The sequence below is a fragment of the Centroberyx affinis genome, unplaced genomic scaffold (genome assembly GCF_046629955.1).
Source record: "Centroberyx affinis isolate AG114_WGS23_722 - 3 ecotype Tasmania unplaced genomic scaffold, CSIRO-AGI_Caff_v1 ptg003058l_1, whole genome shotgun sequence".
NCBI classification, from domain to species: Eukaryota; Metazoa; Chordata; class Actinopteri; order Beryciformes; family Berycidae; genus Centroberyx; species Centroberyx affinis.
The window spans coordinates 164,491-190,000 of record NW_027281145.1 but is presented as its reverse complement, the minus strand read 5'-3'; the positions used below and the strand labels follow the sequence as shown (position 1 = coordinate 190,000).

Below are 25,510 nucleotides of genomic sequence, written 5' to 3'. Positions count from 1 at the left end.
GGAAGAGATGACACCCAGTCTGACAAAATGATTGACAGCATATGATTCCCTGGTTGAGAAAGAGCTTCACTAGGTTTTAGAGAAACTGAATGATGGACTTCAGGTATTGATTCCCCCCCCCCCCCCAAATTCAATACAAAGTGTCTTGGAAATGAACTCTTCATCTTGTCTGTAGTCCTACACACACAGGACTAGAGTAATGTTTAGACCTCTGTGCTTCATGAGACACATTCGTCCAAAATAAAGGAGCTGGTCAAGATTTACGTTTTGTCACTTCTTGATTTAGCAAAGCAAAACTTGGAGTTTGTGCTGAGAATGAATTCAACACCTTCCTCTACAGATTCCACTACTGACTCCATGTTTCACGACCGGAGGAAGATAGAAATGGTAAGAAGAAGAAGAAGAAGAAGAAGAAGAAGAAGAGAAGAAAAAATACTGCACACAACAAACAAATTACGGAAACTGAACTGAAATTACTGAGTTTGGTTCGCACATGATCAGGGAACCTCTGTCTTCACCAAAGTACGGAAGGTTATTTGCACTGGAAAATTTTACTTTTACAAATTACAGACATGGACGATTTTCACAGGATTAAAATCCCAAAAACTTTCACTCCTGTACGAATAGTCTTTTAATCTGCATGACAAACTGCAGCAGGTCTGAGTGCAGCGAGAGATCTGCAAGGATACACACTACAAACATTAGGCAAAATCAGCCTGGGACACACACACACACACACACACACACACACACACGTCTTACTCCAGGGCCGGCCAGATGAAGGAGGATCCTGTGCAGAGATATATGAGCAGTAATCCAGTCTGCTGAACACACTGAACACACTGAACACTGAACACAGCAGTCAGGAACATGGATGTTGGACGCTGACTGGAGGAGTGATGTCAGAGACACACCACAGGCTGCAACTGGCAGCAGCTGATAACAGCTAAGAGTGTGTGTGTGTGTGTGTGTGTGTGTGTGTGTGTGTGTGTGTGTAGAGGTGTTGACTGGGGTCATAAGTTGGCTTGAACATCTGCTAGTGTTGATTGTCCTTCTTCACAACAGCTACATACTCCTATATACTCTATGGCCCATTATGTCCCCCTATCATAATAATAATAATAATAATAATAACAATAATAATAATAATAATAATAATAATAATAATAATAAATACATAATAATATTTAGAGCTAAAAACAGTGCTACAAAGTACTTTACAGGATAAATGTAAAGCAATAAATTAAATAAAAACATAAATGTGAGCAAATAATAGAGATTTCTCAATTTGTTTGGTCTTTCTCACCTTTTTTTTTTATGTCTGTTATATATATTTTGTATATGTGTCTGTATGTCATCACTAGATAATATCTTACATTTAAATATGTATGTACGTATACATTTCCTTATGTTATGTACCTCTGTATTATATGTATGTTCTAGACAATGTTTGCTTGTATGTTTATGTAAGAAAACCTAAAAAATATTAAAGCAAACAAACAAAAGTGTTTACCAGTGTGGTGCAGCTGGGTGTGGCTGGGCTCTGACCCCGGCTGAACCCTCTCAGCCTTCCTGCTGACTCAGTAATGAACAAACACTCTGCTTTTTTCAAAGAAAATGTTTTTGAGTCCGTCCAGAGAGCGCAGGACTCAGAAGCTGTTAGCATGGATTAACAATGTTAACTATGTTAGTGTGAGCCAAAGTCTTGAATATGTTCTGACCTGCCAGTCTCTACCACACATGATCATCTAAATATTTATTCCACCAGTAACACTTTACAATAAGGGCACATTAATTAACAGTTAACTAATGTGTCTGGTAATAATTTACTAATGATGTTCATGTTAACTAAGGTATTTTATACATAAGGTAATTATACATTATTTAAGTCATCTTTATAAACTATTAAATAATGTATAAATGAATATCTTCGTTAACATGAACACCTTAGTAAATTACACAGTTAACTGTTAATTAAGGGTTAGTTAATGCTTAATAAGCATTAACTAACCCTTAACTTAGTGACCCTTATTGTAAAGTGTTACTGCCAAAGTGTTGAATATGTTCTGTCCTGCACTTCTCTACCACACATGATCATTCTAAATATTTACTCCACCTATAGAGGGCGAACCCTCTGGCGGCCATCTTGGAGGTGATGTGTTTCTGTCTGTCTCAACAGAATTGAACAGATGGTGAATTTCTGTCTGTTTTTGATCATTTCATCACTGATCCATCTGATTGATTTAGTGTTTAGATAATGTCAGCTTGTTAGCTAGCTAACCATAGCATCTGGTCAGCTAACCATCACTAGCTACGGTTACATGAAACAAGCCCGAGCGCCCCGGGGTTCATAACAAACACATCCATTCCAATCATCCCGGAAAAAAAAGGGAAACGTTATTGACATTACTTACGTTAAATGCGCGAGCGTGTGCAGAAAGAGGCGAGATAAAGAAAGTGATCAGAATGAGTGTTTACATGATGAAATTTTATCCATCGACCGGGTTATGAAAGAGTTAAACAGCCTCTCAGACGGAAGGAAATTTCATTCGGATCGGCCGGTTTATTCTGACTGAGGCGTTTATATGAGGCATTTTTATTCTGATCGGGCTACTTGCCACGTTATGAACCGTCCAGACCTCTCAGGTGGTCTGGGACCTCTCAGGTGGTCTGGGGTCAGGTCTGCTTTCTGTCCCCAGAGTTAAAACTAACCATGGAGAAGCAGCGTTCAGTTTCTATGCTCCACATATCTGGAACAAACTCCCAGAAAACTGCAGGTCTGCTGCGACTCTGTTCTTTTAAATCAAGGCTGAAGACTTTTCTGTTTGCTGCTGCCTTTTATTAAATCAAATAATTATTCATTTCTTACACTGCACTGTAACTTTTATTCTTGTATTTTATACCTGTCTTATTCTATTTAAGTCTATTTTTGTTTTCTAATCTCTTAGCTCTTTAATGAACTTTATTTTTCTATTTTACTTGATTTGACTCTTTTAATGCAATCCATTTTGCTTGTTCTTTTATATGAATTTTATCTTTTTCACTTTGTCTCGATGTTTTTAATGTTTTATGTAAAGCACTTTGAATTGCCTTGTTGCTGAAATGTGCTTTATAAATAAACTTGCCTTGCCTTACTATTCCCCCCCCCCCTCCCCCCCTCCCCCCCTCTGGACCCGTATTGATCGCAGACTGTTTGGGCGGTGATTAGCTCTGTCCGCCCAGCCGGGGGGGAAATCCATAACATCTGATCAGCTTTAACACGGTTAGAGACTGGTGAGGAGGCCCAAACCAGCACACACACACACACACACACATACACTCACACACACACACACTCATACACTCTCCCAAACACACAGATACCGTGCAAACAACAACTTCAATACACTAACACACCACACATACAATCACTTGCATACTCACACACACACACACACACCCCATGCAAAAAATCACATGCACACTCACACGTTGCACACACAAATACACACACACACACTTACACACACACACACATAAACCATGCAAACAATCACTGGCATACATGCACATACACCGCCACACTGCATTTACAATAACTCCCACAAACACACACACACACACACACACACACACACACACACACACACACACACACACACAGGCAGTATGTGATTACAGCCCCAGCAGCAGAGAGCTGGTTTTGGCTTTGGCATCGACCTCAGAATCGAACAACCTTACATCACACCGCTACGCAACCGGGCAGGCTGGTCACACACACACACACACACACACACACACACACACACACACACACACACACACACATATACACACACACACACACACACACAGGCCGTCTTTGCCCGGCAACAGGTCCTGCTGAGTGCTCCTCTAATCAGGTTCATATGGCACTAATTGGCGTCTTTCGGTAAACAGTGATGGAGTCCGGCGGTGAGGCAGATTCTGCCACTTCCTCCTCCAATTAGGCCTCGGCAACCCAGAGGCAGCCAATCACGACGCTCGTCAGCAGGGCACGACGGGAGAGAAGGAAGGGAGAGAGAGAGAGAGAGAGAGAGAGAGAGAGAGAGAGAGAGAGAGAGAGAAAGAGGGGAAAGGGGTTTCTGGAAGTCTTTCTCTGCCTTTTTTGTTTGGTTTTCAGCTGTTTAATCCATGTAATGCACTCTGAATCTTAGCTAGTATTATTATTTATGAATATATAAATCGATATTAATAAATACATAAATATAAATAAATAAAATAAGAGATATTCCAAAACCAGTTTTCATCCTAATTCTAATCTTAACTCTAAACTCAACTCCTGATCCTGATCTAAACCTTGTAGAAGTGAGGAACGGCAAAATGTCCTCATCTCTCTATCCTTGTGAGGACATTTGATCCTTATAAGTATAGAAATACAGCACACACACACACACACACACACACACACACACACAAACACACACACACACACACACACACACCTTGCAATTCCTCTGTGCTTCTCCTTCTCTTCTTTAAAACATAAAATTCACACACACAAGCAGACACACACAGTCTTGTCCTATCTCTGCAGTTTTCATTCTCATCTCTAAAACAAACACTAGTACACACACACACACACACACACACACACACAGCCCTGGCCTGCTGACGTCAGCTGTGGTCTCCAGCCCGTTGCGGCCCTGCAGAGCCTCGATCGAGCGGCTCGTCGCCCTGCAATTATCCCCGACCCGCCGCTCCCCCCCGCTCGCTGCCAAACCTGCTGCTCCGCTCCTCCGGCAAATAAGAGACCAGAACACAAAGCATGTGATCAAACCGGCTTAACGTACGGCGGGGGGGCGGGGGGGGGCGGACTCGGTCGGATCGGTCCGGACGGAGCGGAGGGAGCGACACTCCAGACTCGGAGCGGAGGCGTCCTGCGGTTCGGCGGGACGAGGCGTCGACTGTCAACAAGCAACATTTTGGGATCCGGTCCAGTCAACAAACAGCCTCTCTCTGTCTGTCTGTCTGTCTGTCTGTCTGTCTGTCTGTCTGTCTGTCTGTCTGTCTGTCTGTCTGTCTGTCTGTCTGTCTGTCTGTCTGTCTGTCTGTCTGCTGTCCTGCTTCCCTGCTGTCACTCACAGCCTGCTGTCACTCACAGCCTCTAATCCACAACAAATGTCAAATGCTGGTGAAAAATTGCCGGTAACACTTTACAATAAGGGTCACTAAGTTAAGGGTTAGTTAATGCTTAATAACTATAATTAACAGTTAACTAATGTGTAATTTACTAATGGTGTTAATGTTCATAGTTTATAAAGATGACTATTAAATAATGAATAAATTAATACCTTAGTTAACATGAACACCATGAGTAAATGATTACCAGACACATTAGTTAACTGTTAATTAAGCATTAACTAACCCTTAATTAATGTACCCTTATTGTGAAGTGTTACCAAATTGCCTTTGGCAGATAAATCCCTAATGTTGACCCGCCACACACTGACCAGTAACGACGACAACATTCGAATGCCTCGCTTAAAAAGTGTTTGGTCTTTGCCTGTTGTCAAACTTGGAAACTACAGTTCAGAACACGTTCTCAGTTCTGTGGCACTTCATGATGAATCACAAACTTCATCTGTAAGTGAATGAGCAAAGACTTAAACACATAAAACACCTCTGAAAACGGGTAGAGTGACATATTCCTCTGAAAAGTGTATATTAATTATTTTGGCTGGTAAAAATTATTCTTGTCACATATTTTTTTTTGTTTACCATCTCTTAGCAGTTCAGCCAAAGATTTAAAGGAATAGTTCACCCAAAACTGAAAATCCTGTCATCATCTCCTCCCCCTCATGCCAGCTGAAACTCAGGTGAAGTTTGTCCATATAACACACAGGGAGGCTGCAGCACAACTCCATAGCAGCCTTCTCCAAAACAACTGAAGTCAGTGGGGACCAGTTCTTCAGAGTTCCAAAAAGACCTACAGTATATTTACACCATCATTTAGTGCACATCTGAACTACAGCTGATTGATTTGCAACAAATAATGGTGTATAGGTCTTTCTATTCACAGTGTGATTGTTTGTCTGTTTTTGTTTTGGAGCTCTAAAGAACAGGTCCCCATTGACTTCAGTTGTTTTGGAGAAGGCTGCTACCAAGTTGTGCTGCAGCCTCCCTGTGTGTTATATGGACTAACACATTTCACCTGTGTTTCATTTGGCATGAGGGTGAGTAGATGATGACAGAATGTTTATTTTTGGGTGAACTATTCCTTTCATTTTGACCACTGCACTGAACCAAAGATCGTCAGCTAAACCCTAACCCTAACCCCTCATGATGTCATGTAAACGATTTTTCAAACCAAAAGTGAAGAAATTTTTAAAACATCTGTCTCTCTCCATTTTCCCCACCAGCACACTAAGTCAAAACCTCAGTGAGCCTCATCTCCACACGTCCAGCCCCCAGATATACAGATGTCACAACACACTGGCAGGTCCCCCGGTGACCCCTGACCTCCCGGAGGGCGAGCTGTGCGTCACGTGTCAGTGTGATGAAACGGGTTGAGGCCCGCGGGATTGGCCAACCTGCTGGAACGCTGCCAGAGGTCAGACGCGTTTTCCGAGCCGGCAGAAGGGATCGGTCGCTTTCAGGCAGCGAAACAGATCAGATGAAACAACACCAGTCAGACCGATATATGGAGCTGATATCGGCCTTTAATGAAATATCAGACATCGGCCAGTCAGTGTCTCCACCTCTGATATGATGGAAGTTCCTCCTGAACACAGATACAGAGACACAGACTGGAAAACCTGACATGACTTTTGATTTATTCATTTAATTCTTCAGTTATGTTTTCTGTTAATTCATTTAAATTCAGTAATGTCTCCCAGAGTTTCTCTACCATTGAACAGGTGTGGTGAGTCACTCTGCCTTAAAGAGCTGCTGCTGACACTAAAAGAATTTAATCAGTCTGGGTTTCAGTGGAGAGTTTTAGTGTCCCATGATGCTCTGAATGCTGCTTCAGATTGCCAGTTGCATAAAGCTAGTTTAAGACTAGTCTAAGCCTTAGACTGGTCTTAGATTCTCAGGTTGGACTCGGCTAATTAAGACTGTCTGTTACTTAAATATTACGACTGACTTATTTTGAAGTAGGAAAAGATAGCCACCTTCCCCCTGGCTAATCTTGAGTTAAGAACTTTGTTGTTATGGCAACGAGTCGGCCTAACTGTCAGAGTGGGAAGTTTAAATACTGTAACATCAGGGTATCCAATTCCGGACAGCATATGACCAAAAAAATCACAATCAAATACAAATATATTTCATCCTGTACTGTTTTTGCTTAAGTTTCTCATAAATTAACAATCCTCCATCTGTCTTTTTTAAAGTTTAATATCGCTTTCACCTTAACTTGTAATTACTTTAACTTTTACCTTAACTTGTAACTTGTAATTAAAGGATAGAACATGACATGAAAGTACATAAAAGTACATGACATGACATGTCTGTTAGCTGTTTCATAAAAGATGGCAAATCTCTGTTTTTTGGAAAGACCTGAAGAAGACAGCGAGTCTTTAGAGACAGAAACAACACATTAGAGATCTACAACAATCAAGAAGTAGTAGAAACAGGTAAATATAAATGTCTCTAGCAAGTTTGACTTAAGGTCACATTTAAGTCTAAGACCAGGTCTATCTTTATGCAACTGGCCCCTGGAGGAAACTCTGATTATCTATAAATACTGTTTGCCCAAACGTAAAAATCAAACGGTGTGTTTTCCACAGAAGCTAAAAAAGTGTCCAAAGCCCAAAATCTGAGCGCTCAGATCAGCCGGTAACACTCAGTGAGCTCCTGCGGCTTCACGGTGACGTGTCAGTGTGTAGTTCAAAGAGCTGCACATACGTGACACATTTCACCACGGCTGTGTCACACGTGTTGACACGCTAAGAGCGAAACACCTCAACCCTCAGACCCTAAATCCTGCTTGATGTCACCTTCGAGAAATATGATGTCAGAGCTCTAATTTATTGCACCATGTTAATCTATCACATGTATCAACCATTAAGAGCTATGACTGTTAATAGAGTCAGCTGTGCAAGTCTTCCTTTCCTTCCAGCCCAGGACAGAGTGGAGGATAAACCCTAAACTCAGCCTTTTCAGTCCGACATAAATCTTTATTCAAATTCATTGCATATATTACAGGTAGTAGTATCAAACGGATATAAGTTATGTGAGGAATAAGGTCTTTTCAAGTCTTCTGTAAATATGACAGATTTTTGTTTATATTGATGGTTGTTTGCCTGGAGGTTAAAGCTAACCCGGCTGTTCATTTATCGCTACATCACTGATTTTGGCTGTTGGTCAGGCCGTTTTATTCCTTTGATCTTACAGCGCTGTGTAACTTTAAGTGCTGTGCAAATAAATGGCATCAGTGTTATTGTTATTATTGTGGAAGATTGATGAGCTGTGAGCCGCTCTTCTCTCTGGGTGAGTCAGTGTCCAGTTTACATCAGTGAGTTCTGCTGGGAGGGAAACAGAGCGAGTCAGACCGAGTTTCAACAGTCTGACATCAAGCCTCAACATCATCATGAAGGATGGAGTGATGCTGATCAAACAGGGAGACTGCGATGGGGGAGCCTGGGTCTAGACGGAAAAATGATCTCAGAATATTTTACTGTTCACAGACGCATAAGATGACGATATGACATGAGAGAATATGATAGGACAGGACAAGACAAGATAGGATAGAGTAGGAGGACGGGACGGGACGGGAAAGGGCATGACAGGACAGGACAGGACAGGACATGACATGACATGACATGACATGACATGATGGGACGGGACATGACAAGACAAGATAGGATAGAGTAGGAGAACAGGACAGGACATGACAGGACATGACAGGACAGGACGGGACAGGACGGGACAGGACAGGACATGAAATTACATGAAAGGATAGGTCATGATATTAAAGGATACAACATGACATGAAATTACATGAAAGTACATGGTAGTACATGACATGACATGAGAGTATAGGACATCACATTGAAGGATAGAACATGACATGACATGAAAGGATAGGTCATGACATTAAAGGATAGAACATGACATGAAAGTACATGAAAGAACATGACATGACATGACATAAATGACATGAAAGTATAGGACATGACATTAAAGGATAGAACATGACATGACATGAGAGGATAGGGCATGACATGATATGACAAGACATGTCAACATATGACATAACATGACATGATCATGAACATGAACATGAACATGAACATGAACATGAACATGACAGGTTGTGTGTCTCCTGCCCATTTTTAATCTCACTATTTGTTGACTGTGTTGTGTGTGATTTGTGTTCTTTTAACTTTTGTAAACCTGCTTGCAAATTTCCCTCCGGGGACAATAAAGGTTTGAATTGAATTGAATTTAACTGAAATGGAACGACTTGCCATGACAGGACACAACAGTTAAATGACAGATTAAATAAAGTAGATGAGATTAGATGACATCAAATGAAAATGAGATTACACGCACAGATCCGTGATCTGATCTGAGATAGAGGAAGTGACTTTAACACTGACTCCATCTGCAGAGACACACCAGGCTCCTCCCTGATCACAAACCTCAGAAGCTGAATGTCTGCACGTCTGCATGTGTGTACAGTATGTCTGTTTGCCAAAACTAATGACAAACCTCTAACTGTTCTCATTAAAGCGGTGCCGGTGTGTTTCTGTCCAGGCATTAATGGAAACCGAAGCGGCCGGCGGGTTAAAGAGGGATTTGGGATTTGGACGATTCCAGCGAGCGCTCCACTTTCCTCCGCTGTGTTTTTACCTTGTTATTAGACACATGTGGTCCATCCATCAGGCCTATAAATATGGCTGACTCTGCGTTCATTAGCCGTCTCCCTTTGAAGGCTTTTTATTGGTGGGTTGACATTATAAACAGACTTTGATCCCCCGCCTCCCCGCCCCCTCCCCCCCCCTCCCCTCTGTCGTCACGGCTCTCTGAAAGGCCAGGCTGCAAAAATTAGTCACATTTCCTTCTCTCTGATTCTTAAAGCAGAGCCACTCAGCTCCTTTCAGGTGGAGTCATCTGTTCAGAGGTTCAGAAGGAGTGTGTGTGTGTGTATGTGTGTGTGTGTGTGTGTGTGTGTGCGTGCAGTGATGTTGTGGTAAATAAAAAAGGAGGAAAGCCTTCAGTCAGTCATAAAAAAAACTATAAAAAAAACTAGATACTGTAAATTTTCACAAGGATTACATGTGTTTCCAAACAACTGCATTAAAATTACAGTTATTACACTTTATTAAATTTCTGCCCTGTTACTTAACAGATTATATCACTTGTTGAAAGACGTGTTTTAAAAGGCGCTACTTTGATAGGCAGAACTGTAGTTTTATAAGGAAACGTCCATAAAAACACAACCAACATCACAGCCCAGATGTTTTCCTGTTATTTTACAGGTTTTGGCTGTTAATAAAAAGTACAGATACGTTTTCTGAAAGCGTAATCTCACTGTAAAAACACAAATATGGTAGCATGTAAGCTATTGTTATGTATTTACATAATAGAGATCTAGGCTGTATCAGACAAAAAAAAGGCGGATAAACTCTATTCTGCAAGTAAAAAAAGTGTGTAAAGTGAGTTTTGGAGGCTTTACCTTCCACTATATCCCTCTGTGTGTGTGTGTGTGTGTGTGTGTGTGTGTGTGTGTGTGTGTGTTGAACTGTTTCACAAAGAAGCAGAGAGATATAGAAGTGTGTTTGAAGTCAGGTGTCAGTGGTAGAAAGAGAAGAAGAAGACATTTTTAAGTGTGTGTCTGCTCGAAAAATGACGAAAAAACACTGTGGTAAAAACTCTATGAGACGACCAAGTTCACCTGCTGTAACACACACACACACACACACACACACACACACACACACACACACACACCAGGCCAAGATCTCCTGCGTCTCAGACCTGCAGTCAGTAGATCCTGACTCAGATCTTCCCCTGGAACCACATCAGTCCATCTGACTCACCGTCCAGCTAATAAACCAAACTCAGACGGTTCGGTCATCATGGGCTGTTAGCGCTAAACTCCAACGCTTCACACTATTTCTGGGGGAAAAATCTGTCAAATAGATGAAATAGTTACCTAAGATGTTATTTGGACGCTGCTGCAGATCAGAGAGGCTTCAGATGACTTGGATCTGACAAATAAAGACTGAATATGTTGTTCCATCTATTGGCTGTGAGCAATATAGATGAATGGGTGAATAGGTGAATTCTGCAACTGACAGTCCTGGAAAAGCTACTATAATGAAGAAAGGTGAAGAAGAAGAAGAAGAAGAAGAAGAAGCCCTGACACTATTTAGCCCTTTCTTCCCCAACCCGAGCTTCACATCAAACCTAGAAAATTCAAAAACATTTTTCTGTCCACCTGATAATCAAACGTTGTGTTCAGACTGTAAAGCTCACACTGTGTCATGTTCTCCTTCCTCTTTCAACAAAAATGAAACAAAGAGAGAGTCTGTAACATGACAGGATTCTCACTAAAGCTTCCTTACACCAGATACTGATGTGTGCAAGTTTTGAGAAACAACAAGAGTGTGTTACTCTTACAAGACATGACACATTTTAGACGTACACCATACAAAAAACAGTACTAAATTAACTATAACCTATGTATAATATCCTACAGGAAGATTGGACTGAAGGATATCAGTAAAAATATGATATGGTCACTACAAACTTATTAAGTTCCACAAGCCCCTGTGGGAGTATAGGATTACTATAAGAATATGACACTGATACCATAGGAGATAAAAGAAAAATACAATTACAGTAAGTACAGTAAGATCACTATAAACTCAATTTTGAGTAGCACCGACTAGAAATCCCTAGAAGAATAGAATATAGGAATATTATAGTGATACCATAGGAGATGAAAATACCATTAATTATGATTATGTCACTATAAACTCAATATAAAGTACAGACACACCATAAGTCCCAATAGGATTATTATGGTGAGACCAAAGGAGACAGAAATACTATTACGAACGATAAACTCACTAATGAGCACCACAAACACTGTATGTTACTATGGGAATATTATAGGCTACTGATAGCACAGACACACTAAGTCACTACAGGAACACTATAGGAGCATTACAGTGATACTATAGGAGTTTAAAAACATCAATAAGTTCAGTAAGGTCACTATAAACTCACTGTTGAACATCGCAGACACACCACGAGCCCATATAGGAATATTATAGGAGTATCTCTGAAACAGTAAAGTGATTTTTTGGTTTGGAAATGAACTGTGGAACTTGTTTTGGAAACTGACACTCTCGGAAAACAGAACAGCGTGTTTTGGGGGAACGCCACATGCACACAGCGACAGACGTGCAGCAGTATCGACAGCGTATGAAAACACAGATTTACGGTCAGCCTACCGCCTGCGCTTCTGCACGATGTCTATGGGCCGGTTGACGGCGCACGGGGACCCGCAGATATTCCCGTTGCGCACTTTGAAGGCGCGATCCTGGACCGAGGGGGTCAGGAACACACAGTTAGTCGGTAAACTCATATTCTGTTCTCTCCCGCTCCTCTTCCTCCTACTCCTCCTCCTCCTCCTCCTCCACCACCTCCTCTCCTCGGCTCTCGCGGCTGTGGTGGTGCGCGCTCTCCGCTCCGCTCGCGCCGCGCCGGGTTCCCAGTGACGCACGGACCGACGGAGGGGAATCCTCCTCGGTGTGTTTCTCCAGCATTCCTCCTGTCCGGTGAGGAGGAGGAGGGTGGAGAGGTGAAGGGGGAACGGGCTGCTCCTCTGGGGGAACACAGCGCGGTTTCAAAGACTCATTTCCTCGGTGACTTCATGTGGGTTTTTGGAGAGCTGGTCGGTCGGTCGGTCGCCGCGCGCGCGAACTGGTTCGGTTCAAATCCAGATTGAAGACTGGAGAGCTGGAGTGAACCTTCCTGTCTGATCCTGCAGATACACTCCTCCCTCCTCCCTCCCTCTCCCTCTCCCTCTCTCTCTCTCTCTCCTCCTTCCAGGCACATGGGCTAGTTGAGGCTCTAAAAAAGACATGATGTGTGCGTGTGTATGAGTGAGTGAGAGAGAGAGAGAGAGAGAGAGAGAGAATCTCTGTGGTTGGATCATGTGCCTGTGTGTGTGTGTGTAGTGAGTTTGTGATGAGCGAGAATGCATGTGGCATGTGTGTGTGTGTGTGTGTGTGTGTGCGCGCACACATGTGGTGAGGGCCCAGTATGTGTGTGTGTGGTACTGTATGTGCACAGTGTGTGGTGAATGTGTGGTATGTGTGTGTATATGTGTGTGTGTGTGTGTGTGTGTGTGTGTGTGTGTGTGTGTGTGTGTGTGAGAGGCCAGCACTGTGAGAACAGGGGAGGTCTCTGAGCGTGGCTCCTCTCTGGGGATTAACTGTTTACAGGCTCACACACACATTCACACACTCCCTCTCACACACTCACACATCAGGACAAAACTGTGCAACAAATGACTCATGGATTTTTCTTGTGAGAATAAAAAAGACGGTGAAGAAGAAGAACAACAAGAAGAAGAAGAAGAACCTCTGCATTTAACCCCTTCTTCCCCAACTCCAAACCTACAAAATTCATAATAATAAGGTTTTACTCTCCACCAAATGTGTTCAGACTGTGATGTCCACACTGTGAGTGACTGTACTGTATGTTATCCTTCCTCTTTCAACAAGAACCAAACAAGACACACGTAAAGACACATTTTTAGAGCTACATTACATGAATGTGGTACATTTCTGCCCTAAAACACCAGGTGTAAGCTCATAATTGGCAGGTTGTGACCCTCCATCTGCAGCCGGTCTCCCAGAGAGCGACGGACTCTCTGGACCCGCTGATCTCACCGACCGACCGGCCGGCCGGCTAGCTGCTGTCGAAATCGGCAGGTAAATATTTGTCTTCTGAGGCAGAGGGCAGGCGGCCCGGTCGGACGTGTTGGCAGGCACATGGGAAGAGGGGGTGGAGGGGCAGTGGGGCGGGGCAAGGGGGGTCGGTTACAGGCCCACACCAGGAGCGGGACGCGGTGAGGATGTGGAGACAGGATCGGATGTTTTTACGGTTCGGCCTGAATCCCACATCCACAAACAGAGCCGCTGTTCAGCTGCTCCGGACCTGCTGGACCCGGCCGGCTTCAGCTTAAAGGTAAATACAGCTGAAGTTCTGCCTTTAAACCTGTTGTACCAGCTTCCTTCCACACTCAGTAAAGGTCCACATCGAATCCAGAGGCTGGAGACTCGTTTATTCAGAAATATGAAATCATGCAAAGCTGGTAAAGATCTCACGACATCCACAGTGACAAAAGAAGTCCACTCCCCCGCTCCAGTAGAATTCTCCTCTCTGTCACATCCTGCCTGTTCATTTCAACACAGCAGCCAATCAAACTGAGACTGTGTTCGTCAACACTGACCTCTGTCTCACAGGTTGGAGTCCTCCAATCAGACTCAAACCAGATTTTGTGGAGTAAGATGTTGAGTGAGACGGTTAAGAAATGGGTCAAAAACATGAATATGGGGGTTAATTTCCCAAATGTTGAAAACAAGCATATCGTCCACTGTGAAGGATGCAGGCCAATCAGTAACAAGATGCAACATTTCTACTAGTTTCATCAAAACCAGACTGGTGTAGCAGTTATTACCTTTCAAAGTTTGAAAATTTTGACCTTTAATTATAGCGCCCCCACCAGGCCAATTGCTGTAATTTTGTAAAAGCCACAACACAGTGGCAAAATGTATTCATCCCTAACAAGTTTTGTGATTTGAGTTCAAAATTTTGACCCTCAATTAAAGCGCCTCCGTTAAGCCAATCAGTGTAATTTGTAAACGTGGGAACACAGTTTTGCCAGACCACTGGTGTCTGAGATACTTTGGTCCATAGTTTAAGGGATTTCAACCTGTGAGTGTAATGCTCCTCAAACTTAAATTGATCAGTTTGGTGTTGAAGGGTTTAGTCCAGAGCTCCAGCAGATAGATCTACATCTCTGTTCACCCTTAAGAAACTCCTTAAAGAATAAGGCCGGTGTTTTTTAATGCATCGCTTACCGTCAACAAATCCTATGAAAATAACAAAATCAGCAATAATTTTGCTTTGCCAACAAGTCTCGTCCATGTAGCCGGTGCCCAATGCAGCCATGTCCCAGCAGCCATAGAACTCCATTGTATTAAAAAAACGATTAAAACGACTTTTTCCTCAAACAACTTAATAAGCCGGCTGTAAACACTTTGCGATCTCAGGAAAGTAGTTCCGTAGCACAGAAAATAGTCCCCGGCGTAATGAAGAATTTGTTCCAATTTTGAATTTGATTTGGTAATAACTACAACAGCCTGACTTTTCGTGGTAACAGTTAGCGATTTTTAAAATGTAAACTATGTCTTTGTGAGCTGGATTTCAACGTTTTCAGCTTACAATTGGAGCCAATGACTTCCGGGTTGACGGCTAAAAACGGAACGTGGGAAGTCAGAAAGTAACGGGAGGAGAGCAAACGCTTTGTTGATTTTGTTATTTTCATAGGATTTGTTGACGGTAAGCAATGCATTAAAAAACACCGGCCTTATCCTTTAAGCTATATTTTTATAGTTGGAAAGACATGTACGCTGGTTATTGCCTGTTTTGGTCTTGAATAGAACTCGCTGTTTCTGACTTGGTCTGGACCCCTTCTAGCCTGGTGTCCAGCCCCTATGAATCACAGTTTTCAGCACTCTTCGAATTTGCATGGCGATTCATGCAAATTCGAAGAGTGCTGAAAACTGTGATTCATAGGGGCTGGACACCAGGCTAGGACCCCTTCTGGACCCGGTCTTGGAAGTGACTCGGACTCGGCTGAGATCGGTCTTCTTGACTCCAGACCTGCACACAGCTGAAAATCTCTATAGGAATAATTGTATTTTGCTGCTGTGCCTTCAGCCTGGCTGTCAGCGGACAGGTTCGGGGTTAGAAGCTGTGATCTGCCAATGAAGAGGGTGAAAATAGATCTGCTCAGTCAGCAGCAGAGCATCTGGAAACTGGACAGAACTTTCTGGAAACACTGTAGTCACCTGTTGCAGGGAGACTCCAGATACTATACTGATCCTTTTTTCAACAAAAACTGTAGGTTTGCCACACATGTAATCAACTATAGACTGACTTACATCAACTTTTAATTTTTTTGTCTTTCCTAAAATGTTTAAGCAAATTCTTCATGAAAACATTTGAGCAAGCAACACATTTCCACTTCGAATTTCCACCATTTTTTGTTTTAAAACTCAGTAAAATAATTGAAAGGGAAACGATTGTTGATTTAATTAACACTAACAAGGCCAAACCAATTGACCCCCAGTTTGAATTTTAGGATTGAAAAATGTCACCTTTCAAAATGTCTCTCCATCACGTTTCCTAGACACAACTTCTGTACAAACCAGTGTTGTAAGATTTTTAAAATTATACAAGGAAATACTAGTTATAATTATATTTACAGCCTTCAATTGACGGCTTGTTGGCCTTCTATTAGACTTCACCTTGACCTTTCTAATGTTCGATCTAGTTTTCAACCTCTTCTCAGACTTTACCAAGTCCAAACAGCAGAGACTCTGAAACCCTGAAAACAGTCTAGAGACAGAAAGACAGATATGCACATAGACATGTAATACAGCCCCCCCTCCAACACACACACACATATCATCCTCCCTCCTCCCTCCCTCCACCACCACTCCCTCTTTGTCCACATTTTTTTTTTTTTTTTTTAAACCAAGAACCACAACAGAAATTACTCTTTGGGTTTTTGGTTTTGCAATTTCCGTCATCATCATGTTGAGCTGCATGTGAGTGTAACTCGTTTTTTTAAATCTTGTCCCGTAAATTAAACTAAACCCCCTCCGGTCCAGTCGGCTCCTTGCGCAACGTGCTTGTGAAATGTGTCGGGTCTTGAAACGGACGGCAGGGGCGGGCGGCTTGCTGAGAATGCCCTTCCACCCCGTGCCCCCCCCTCCACCCCCTGCCCCCCCTCCACCCCCTGCCCCCCCCCCCATCCCATGGCGTTCGCTCGGGCCGCTGGGTAACCAAACCCGCCGTCCGAGCGGCTTCCACCGCCCAGCTGGCCTGCTGGCTCCCGTGACAGCATTACCTCCACTAATGAGAATGAGCTGCTATATTAGGGTGGAGTGTAATGCATGTGTGTGACAGTGTGTGACAGTGTGTGTTTGAGAGTGTGTGAGAGTGTGTGAGAGTGTGAGAATGCGCACATGTAAGTATGTGTGTGCATGTTTGAGTGGAGGGTTAGACTGATATATCAGGTCGATATTGATCTTTAAATATCAGATATCGGCATCCTCTGATATGATGGAGGTTCCTCCTGACCACAGATACTGAGAAACAGAAAGACTGAAAACCTGACATGACTTTTGATTTATACAGTTAATTCCTCAGTTATGTTGTATCCTGTATATTGATAAATGCTGTTAATTAATTCTTAATTTAAAGGCAGTAATGTCTCCCAGAGTTTCTCTACCATTGAATAGGTGTGGTCAGTGGGTCTCTCTGCCTTAAAGAACTGCTGACACTAAAAGAATTTCATCAGTCTGGTTTTCAGTGGAGAGTTTTAGTGTCCCATGATGCTCTGAATGTTTCAGAGACTTTTCCACTCGGATGAGAAGAAAACTCTGAGGGGAAACACAGAATACTTCTCATTTCTTTGGAATGAAAATGGTCAGATTTAAAGATACTGAATATCAGCACAAATTATCAGCTTTTGGTGAAGTCTAAAAATATCAGTATCAGCTTTCAAAAACCCATATCGGTGGAACCCTTGTGTGCACATGTGGGTGTTTTGCCTCACTATGGATTTGTAACTCCCTGCCCTGACTGCTGTCTGAGCAGAGAGAGTCTTGCTCCACCTTGTGGACGAACCTGTGAACAGACCCACTGAGCCGAGAGCAGAGATCTCCAACCGTGAAGTGAACCATATGAATGAGACTCTGCAGGTTCTCAGTCCAGCCAAAACACTACAGCAGCTGATGTCACTGATCAACACACCTGATACACAACACAGCAATGTGACACTCAGGGGAAAACAAGGAGCCGCTACTGCCGACGAAACGGAAAGTAATGGAACGAGGAATTGAACTAATTACTGCAAAAGCAATGTGATTACTTTTTAAATGAGTAATAAGTAAAGAATAATTGATTACATTTTCCCGAATAACTTCCCCAGCACCGGTGACGTCACGCCGCACCTCCAGCTCCTCCTGCTCCTCCAGCTCCTCCAGCAGCTGCAGCTCAGAGGAGCTTGTTGCTTCAGTGCGCCGCTTCTTCCTTACAGTATGTTGTTGTTTATTTTGCCAACCTTTATTTGTCCAGGATAAGTCTGACTGAGCAACGCCCTGCTCCACATTCACACTGTGAGCATCCCGGTTCACCCACTGTCTTCTGCTGTCTTCTAAAGCAGTGGTTCTCAACCTTTTTCATATCAAGGACCCTAATCTAGTCCACATTAGAGCCACAGACCCCCCATTTGATGAGGTTTTGTCTCTCGGACCCAAATCTGAGAATATTTTTCTTGTCAGATATGATTTTGTCCTGAATTCCATGACTATCTGTATTGTAGGTAGAGAGATAACAGAGAAACTATGATCAAAACAGTCATTCTTCTACATTCTCTAAATGTGTTAACTTCTTGTAAATGAAATAATGCTTATAAATTTAACAATACATCAATTTGCTGGGGACCCCCTGGAACTCCCTCAAGGACCCCTGGTGGTCCCCGGACCCCACGTTGAGAACCACTGTTCTACTGTCTTCTAATGTGAAGTTTGTTTCCATCACAAGCCTGTCTCAAAGGACTTTACAGAGAATAGATCTAACTGATCCACAGTCAGCCACAGAACAGATTCATCAGATGTGAATCTCAGTGAGGAGCAGAGTGAGCAGAACCCAGTCCACACAGCTAGATTTCTGCTCAGTCTTTCCATTTATTGAGGTATTTAAACACTTCATCGGATTTCTTTTTTTTTTTTTTCCCCAAACTGCACAGGTAAAGGTGCAGACGCAGAAACTCAGATTTTGTATTTACAAAGCAAACAACAACATGGCTTGATGGCCCAATTATTAAACGAATCCATCTAAATCCACGTAAATTAGACAAGTCGCATTACTTTGAACCATGTAAATGTTGTAATGGAATTACAGGCTGAAGTGTCGGTGTGCATGTAAACGAACTGCGTGACAGATGACTGGAAACGGCTGCTCTAACCGACAGTCACCCAGTCAGTCACGACCGCGTCTCCTCCTCCGTGTGTGGCGTTACTGAGTCAGAGAGGTGAGTCAGCGCTGGCTGGCTTTCCTGGGGCCTCGTGAATAAAAGATCGCATATATTTCATACTGAAAGATGGCGTACACACAAAACTTTAAAAGCACGTACGCGCAGAAATTTTCAGATGTACAAAACCGTGCGCACGCCAGGTCCTGCACACCTTTCCTTTATACATCCCAATCAACGTGAAATTGATCCCAGAATTAACTATGCAAATGACTATAAATACGCCCCTCCTGTCACCTTCTTGTCAAAAACGATAGTGAACCCCGTGTTCAGTGGCCCCCTCTCCAAATATTTCCAATGTGCTATTACGCATGCAGTGTTGTTGTAAATAAACGTTAAATTGCACAATTTAACTGATTCAAAGATTAAAAACAAAACCATATAATGTGACATTAATGTGACGTGTTCCCAGCGGGGTGGAGGGGGGGGGAGTGTGTGGGGAGTAGGGGGTCACGCTGCTCTGTAACGAATTAATTTCCCCACAGGGATTAATTAAGTCTCATATTATCTTCTATAACGCCATGCAAGGAGAATACATAATTGGAAGTTATTTAAAAAGCCACACGACTCACAAGACTCAGACAAGATATAAAATATCTGGCATGACGACCTCTGAGTTCTGAGTTCATCGAGTTCAACGGTTTCCCTCAGGTGCTCAGAACAGCTAGATGGGCTGTTTCAAATTATTATTATTATTATTATTAATATTTATATTTAGGAAAGCTGCAGGTAAGAACAACACAGTTGATTCGGTGTAGTGAAGCCGAGCTGACAGCTTCTGTCCAGCAGAGGGCGATATATGGCTAGAAACCATGTTTACACAGAGGAGAAACACACACACACACACACACAGACACACACACACACAGTCACACACACACACACACAGTCACATACACACACACTCACAGACCGTATACAGACACACATCATACACACACAAATACACAGATAAACACAGTTAGCAACAGAGAGGCCAGCGATTTTAAAGGGCAAATATAATTATAAGGACTATTTCCTCGTGTGAGTTTGAAAACACCACAGCTCTGGTTTGTACAGAAATTGGGTCCACAGGGATATTCTGAAAGCTGAAACTTCTCAACTCTAACATTCAAACCAGCCTTCATCTGACCACCGCTTCTAGTGTTACGCCTCCAGAAATAAGTTATTCTCTCTGTAGTTTAATATCTTCATCTCATCTCACCTTGGAGACCAAACTGTAGCCGAGCCTGAACTTCTTTAAACTGCTTTTCCACTGTCGCTAAAACACAAACACCCCATCTGGCAACAAACGACTCGCAGCGATTCTCTGGTGGAACAATCAATAGGGATTTTTGGGACGGGTGGCTGTGGCAGGGTGCTGGGTGGGGTGTGTATGTGTGTGTGTGTGTGTGTGTGTGTGTGGTTAACACACGGGACAGGCTGGCAGAGCACGTGTCCTGTGCAGCCGAGCCGGCGGGGCTGGGGAACTATTCCAGGCTCGGGGGTTTTATTTCGGGGTCTGCTGTGTTATTGTTGCCTTCGTTATCATTCCTGCTCCGCCGGTCAGCTGCGGACGCACCGGGTCACAGACCGACTTTTCACTGGGAGGGAACCGGCTGTGATTGGCCGACAGGAACAAGTGTGACTGAACAGACTTGAAGGGGAAAAGAAGTCGTGAAGGAATTTGTTCTTGAGAAGTTACAGGAGTCAGCAGCCTGTTTACATGAGCAGCGATATGAACCAGATTAAGACAACAGTCTGAATAAGAAACTGCCATGTAAACAGCATTTTCTGATCACCTGAACCTGAATAAGATCATAATAAGAGCAAGCGGAATCACATTAAGACATGTGGAGTATTCTGATTTAGTCTCATTATTGAAGCATTTTAGACTGTAAACACCTGAATCCAAGAAAAAGAGACTGACAGGAGAAAAGAGAAGTAGTCGGATTATTGCTGTCCATGTAAACAGAGTCAGAGTTTGGACAGCCAGGCTGCTTTAATCAGTCAGCAACATGATTAATAAGTCACTGGAAGTCTGTCTCATTTCCAATAGAAGAGGAAGCTCCCTATTTGTCTCAGCCTGCCCAAGGTTTCTTCCAAGTTTTCCTACTAAGGTTTTTCTTGGGAGTTTCTCCTTGTGTGCATTAGAGTCTAAGGCTGGGGGTGCCGGGTAGGTTCGGCTGTAGAACAGACAGATTGTTTGTCTTGCTAAATCTGCTCTTGTCTACCTTGTGTTTTTCGCTATGTTTGTCCTACATAACTTTGTTCACCATCGATTGTGTTTAGTTAGATCTAGCTAGACACATTCTCTGTAAAGTCCTCTGAGACGTGCTTGTGATAAAGGGCGATATAAATAAACTTGACTTGACGTGACTTGACCAGAGAAATGTGTGAACGCTCAACAAGCTTGTTGGCTGAGAAAATGCTCTTGGTTCCAGCGCTGAGCCACCACAGCGCTTTGGTGTTACAGGTGGAGTTTTTTTTAAAGTTAGCAGAGTTTCACTCACTCCAGTCATGCAAAAAAACACAATTCTCCAGTCTCCTCTACCGGAGCAACAGGTCACAGAATCACTGATTTTGGGGTTTTATCATAACCTGACTTGCCAGATGGTTTGTTACACAGAACCATCTGGGAAGTCGTCCTTGGAAACTGTTTGGAAAAGGGCAGGCACTTTCAAAAAATACTTGGCAGGTGATTGGATGAACCATCTGTCTATCACCGTCTATCACGGGCTAACTTCAACCAATCGGATCGACGAACCATATAAACAAACTTTTGCCGAAGCCGGTCGGGAGAAGAGCGAAAACATCTTTTCCATCCAGAAAAGCCTTCAGTGCCGTTCTTTGCTCTTCTTTCAATGAAGAAATCCTCTCCAGTTCAGAAGTAACTGATGTTACAGCAGCATCTACGCAGCCTCTTTAGGAGCCGCCATTGTTGTGAAGGAGCAGTCGCTTCTCGCTGTCGCCACACCTAAGCCCCGCCCCCAGCTGCCCTCACAGGACGCTGATTGGTCCGCACCGCTGTGGTTCGGCCACAAATGCAGAACTTGAAGCCTGGCAGGATGGATTCAGCAGCCCCCCAGCACACGGTCTGTTCTCAGTCTTTCCCTCAGGAAAACGCCTACAGAGCATCAGAGCTCGGACCAGTAAAGAAAAGTTTTTACCCCCAGGCGGTTAGATTACTGAACAGTAGCACTTTACATAACTCATAGTGATTATTATTTGTGGGATCTCTTATTTATCTGATCTCTTGTTTTTTTATTTTTTTTTATTTATATATAGCTTTTAAGGGCTGAGATAGAGCCAGGGCAGATGCATTTCATTGCATTTGAAAGTACATTGTACTTTTTAAATGTATGTGACAATAAACCTGAACTTGAAACTTGAACCCAAGATGCCACCAAAGTTCAACAGCACTTTAAAACTCGCAAACCCAATATTTATCACACAAATCATGCTGCTCCTGGTTGGAAGTGGTGCAGCTCAGACTCTCTGCCTGGAGGAGAACCGGCAGCTTGAGCCGGAATCTGGAACGGAGGCCGAGTCACCGCCGAGCGGGGCCGGGGGTCGGCCTGACCCGACCCCCGGCCCCGGCCTGGCCCGGCCTGGCCCGGCCTGGCCCGGCCTGGCCCGGCCCGGCCCGGCCCGGCGTACTGACACACAGGCAAGCACACACACCCACACCCAGACACACACACAGACACACACACACCCAGAAGGCAGAGTGTGTGTCACCAGCGCAGCGTGACTCCCTCTGTCAGTGTGACGTCAGCAGAATTAGGCGGGGCTATCAATCCACCCCCCCACCCCCACACCCCCCTCCCCTCAGGGTTGACATCAATGCATGGGGCAGGCCGACTGACTAGACACACACACACACACACACACACACACACACACAGTCTCAGAGAAAAATGTACTATTCACAAACTCAGGCACACATACAGTACATTTGTAAAATGTGTAAGTGATTTTCCACTGCTTCAAAGCAAACTGGTTTACAGAACTCTCTCTCTCTCTCTCTCACACACACACACACACACACACACACACGACAACTCTCTCTTTCCACTCAGCTATAGCGTTTCTCTCAGAGTCACAGTGTGTTTCGCCTTTAAAAAAAAACAACAATGTCTTTGGGAGACTTTCAGCAAAAACAGGAAGTCCGTTGGATGAAATTTGCCACAAACACGACTTGCTTCCTCTCACAGGCTGTTGGGTAAAAAACCAGCAGAGCAACACTGCAGCTCAAACAATGTTCAGTCACACACACACACACACACACACACACACACACACACACCGGCCTCAGGGAACTGAACAGCACAAAACGTCTCACAACATGAACCCATGCAACCTTTTCTACACAAACCTGCTGTTTCTGCTTCATTTTCTTTGTGTAATGGTTATTATTTGTGTGTGTAAGTGAGGAAAGTTAGGAGTGGAGGAAAGGAAAATGTTAAATATTAGGAGTTATTTAGTGATGAAGTGTTGTAATTTACTTTTTTGGTGAACCCACTTTCCCTCAGCCTAGCTCGTCTACTTCTACCGCAGTTAGTGATTTCCTACATTTCCCAGAATGCCTTTCGACAACCCTCAGAGAGCACCTGGACTTGGTGCATCCAGCTGTGGGTTTTACATGCAGCTGGAGAGAGAGATAACGACAGCGACAGTAAGAGCAAGACAGCAAGAGTTTCCGGTCAAGAAAATGTGTGAGTCACGCCCCGCTTACTCCAACCCCAACCTGTCTCTCTGCTGCAGTGCATGCTGGTCTCTCTCCTGCTCCTGTGGGTGGAGAAATTGGTCTCTCTCCTCTTCTCTGATGGATTTCTCCCTGTATGATTGTTGAGCGTCTCTCGGTGCAAAATGGCGGCTCTAGAAAGAAGCCCTCGCTCTTTGATTCTGAGGGACTGACACCAGAACCTGACGTTTACCGCTGAGGTTTTACATCCTGAAACATTTTCTCATATCAAACTCCACTGGAGCTGCTGGAAACATCTGGAGGTGATGTCACCTCGTCTACGATTGGCCAGTTATCCACCAAGAAGAAAAACACAACAAACTACTGAATGGAGCCAGGAATGAAAAGTAACTCACCAATAGCTATCTTTTGTATTTAAGTATTTTTGGGTAGAAATTTCGGTAACACTTTCTATGAAGCCAGTGTCTATAATACATTATAATTATACTTATAACACATTATAATGCCATCATAATGCATTATAAGTATAGCTATAATCATACATAGACAGTTATAATGTTTTATAACATTACTCATAATCTGTTATAAATCTTTTTCATTTAAGTGGTAATGAAAAAGCTTTATAACAGATTGTAAGTAATGTGTTTATAATGTTATAAAACATTATAACTGTCTATGCATGATTATAACTATACTTATAATGCATTATGATGGCATTATAATGTGTTAGAAGTATGAGCATAATGTATTATAGACTAGGGCTTCATAGAAAGTGTTACCGAAATTTCTGTTGAACTGTTTGCCCCATGCTCACTTTTATAATTGGGATATAATGTGCATCGCAATCTCACCTGGGATTGGTTATGTGGCATGACACAGAGATTAATTAATTCATTCACTCATTCATTGACTTACGAGTGTTATTATACATATGAACAACAATAATCTGCAGCAATGTCAAAACCCAACACATGGTTCAGGTGTTGAACGTACCCCAAACACGAGTGTCTCCGGCCGTGTCCGAACCCGGTCGGCGCCCCTTTCCTCACCAGTCGGGACTCTTTGTTCATCGTCCCTTGAGCTCCGAACTCATACGAGACTCTCTGGACTGTAAAGAAAACTCCTAGACATCCATAACAGGCTTCGCTTTGCACCTCAGCGAATTATTTTCCCCCTATGGTCCGCCAGGTGGGTCTGGATCGACTCCATGAGGGTTTTTGTACCAGGATACAGGGCGGTCCAGGTAAGAGGCAAAACCGAAACCGACGCAGACGGATGGAAGCCCGATCTGATGAATCCTTAATGCCCGATGATGCAGGAGGAGAAACTGGAGGAATGTTGCAGAGTTCTTCCTCCGAAGCCCCGGACAAGCCTCGACAGGGCGGACTGGAGTGTGATACTCAATTAGTCTCTGCAGCAGGGGAGGAGCAGAAAGAAAGCCGCTGTAAATGAAACCCCCCTGGCTTTATCAGAGGATTCTCCACACTTATCTCCACTCTCTCACTGGT

General features: G+C 43.4%; 1 protein-coding gene across 1 annotated transcript in view; it reads right to left on the bottom strand.

The window, feature by feature from the left end:
- The window catches only part of LOC139659280 (3',5'-cyclic-AMP phosphodiesterase 4D-like), a gene marked incomplete at its 3' end in the record, with an annotated part of 43,899 nt that extends 18,662 nt beyond the window's left edge, over nucleotides 1–25,237 (bottom strand). Inside the window, exon 1 of the mRNA XM_071537495.1 lies at nucleotides 24,996–25,237. Coding sequence (XP_071393596.1) covers nucleotides 24,996–25,072 — 77 coding nt within the window. The remainder of the gene's footprint in view (nucleotides 1–24,995) is intronic.
- Nucleotides 25,238–25,510: the final 273 nt, after the last annotated feature.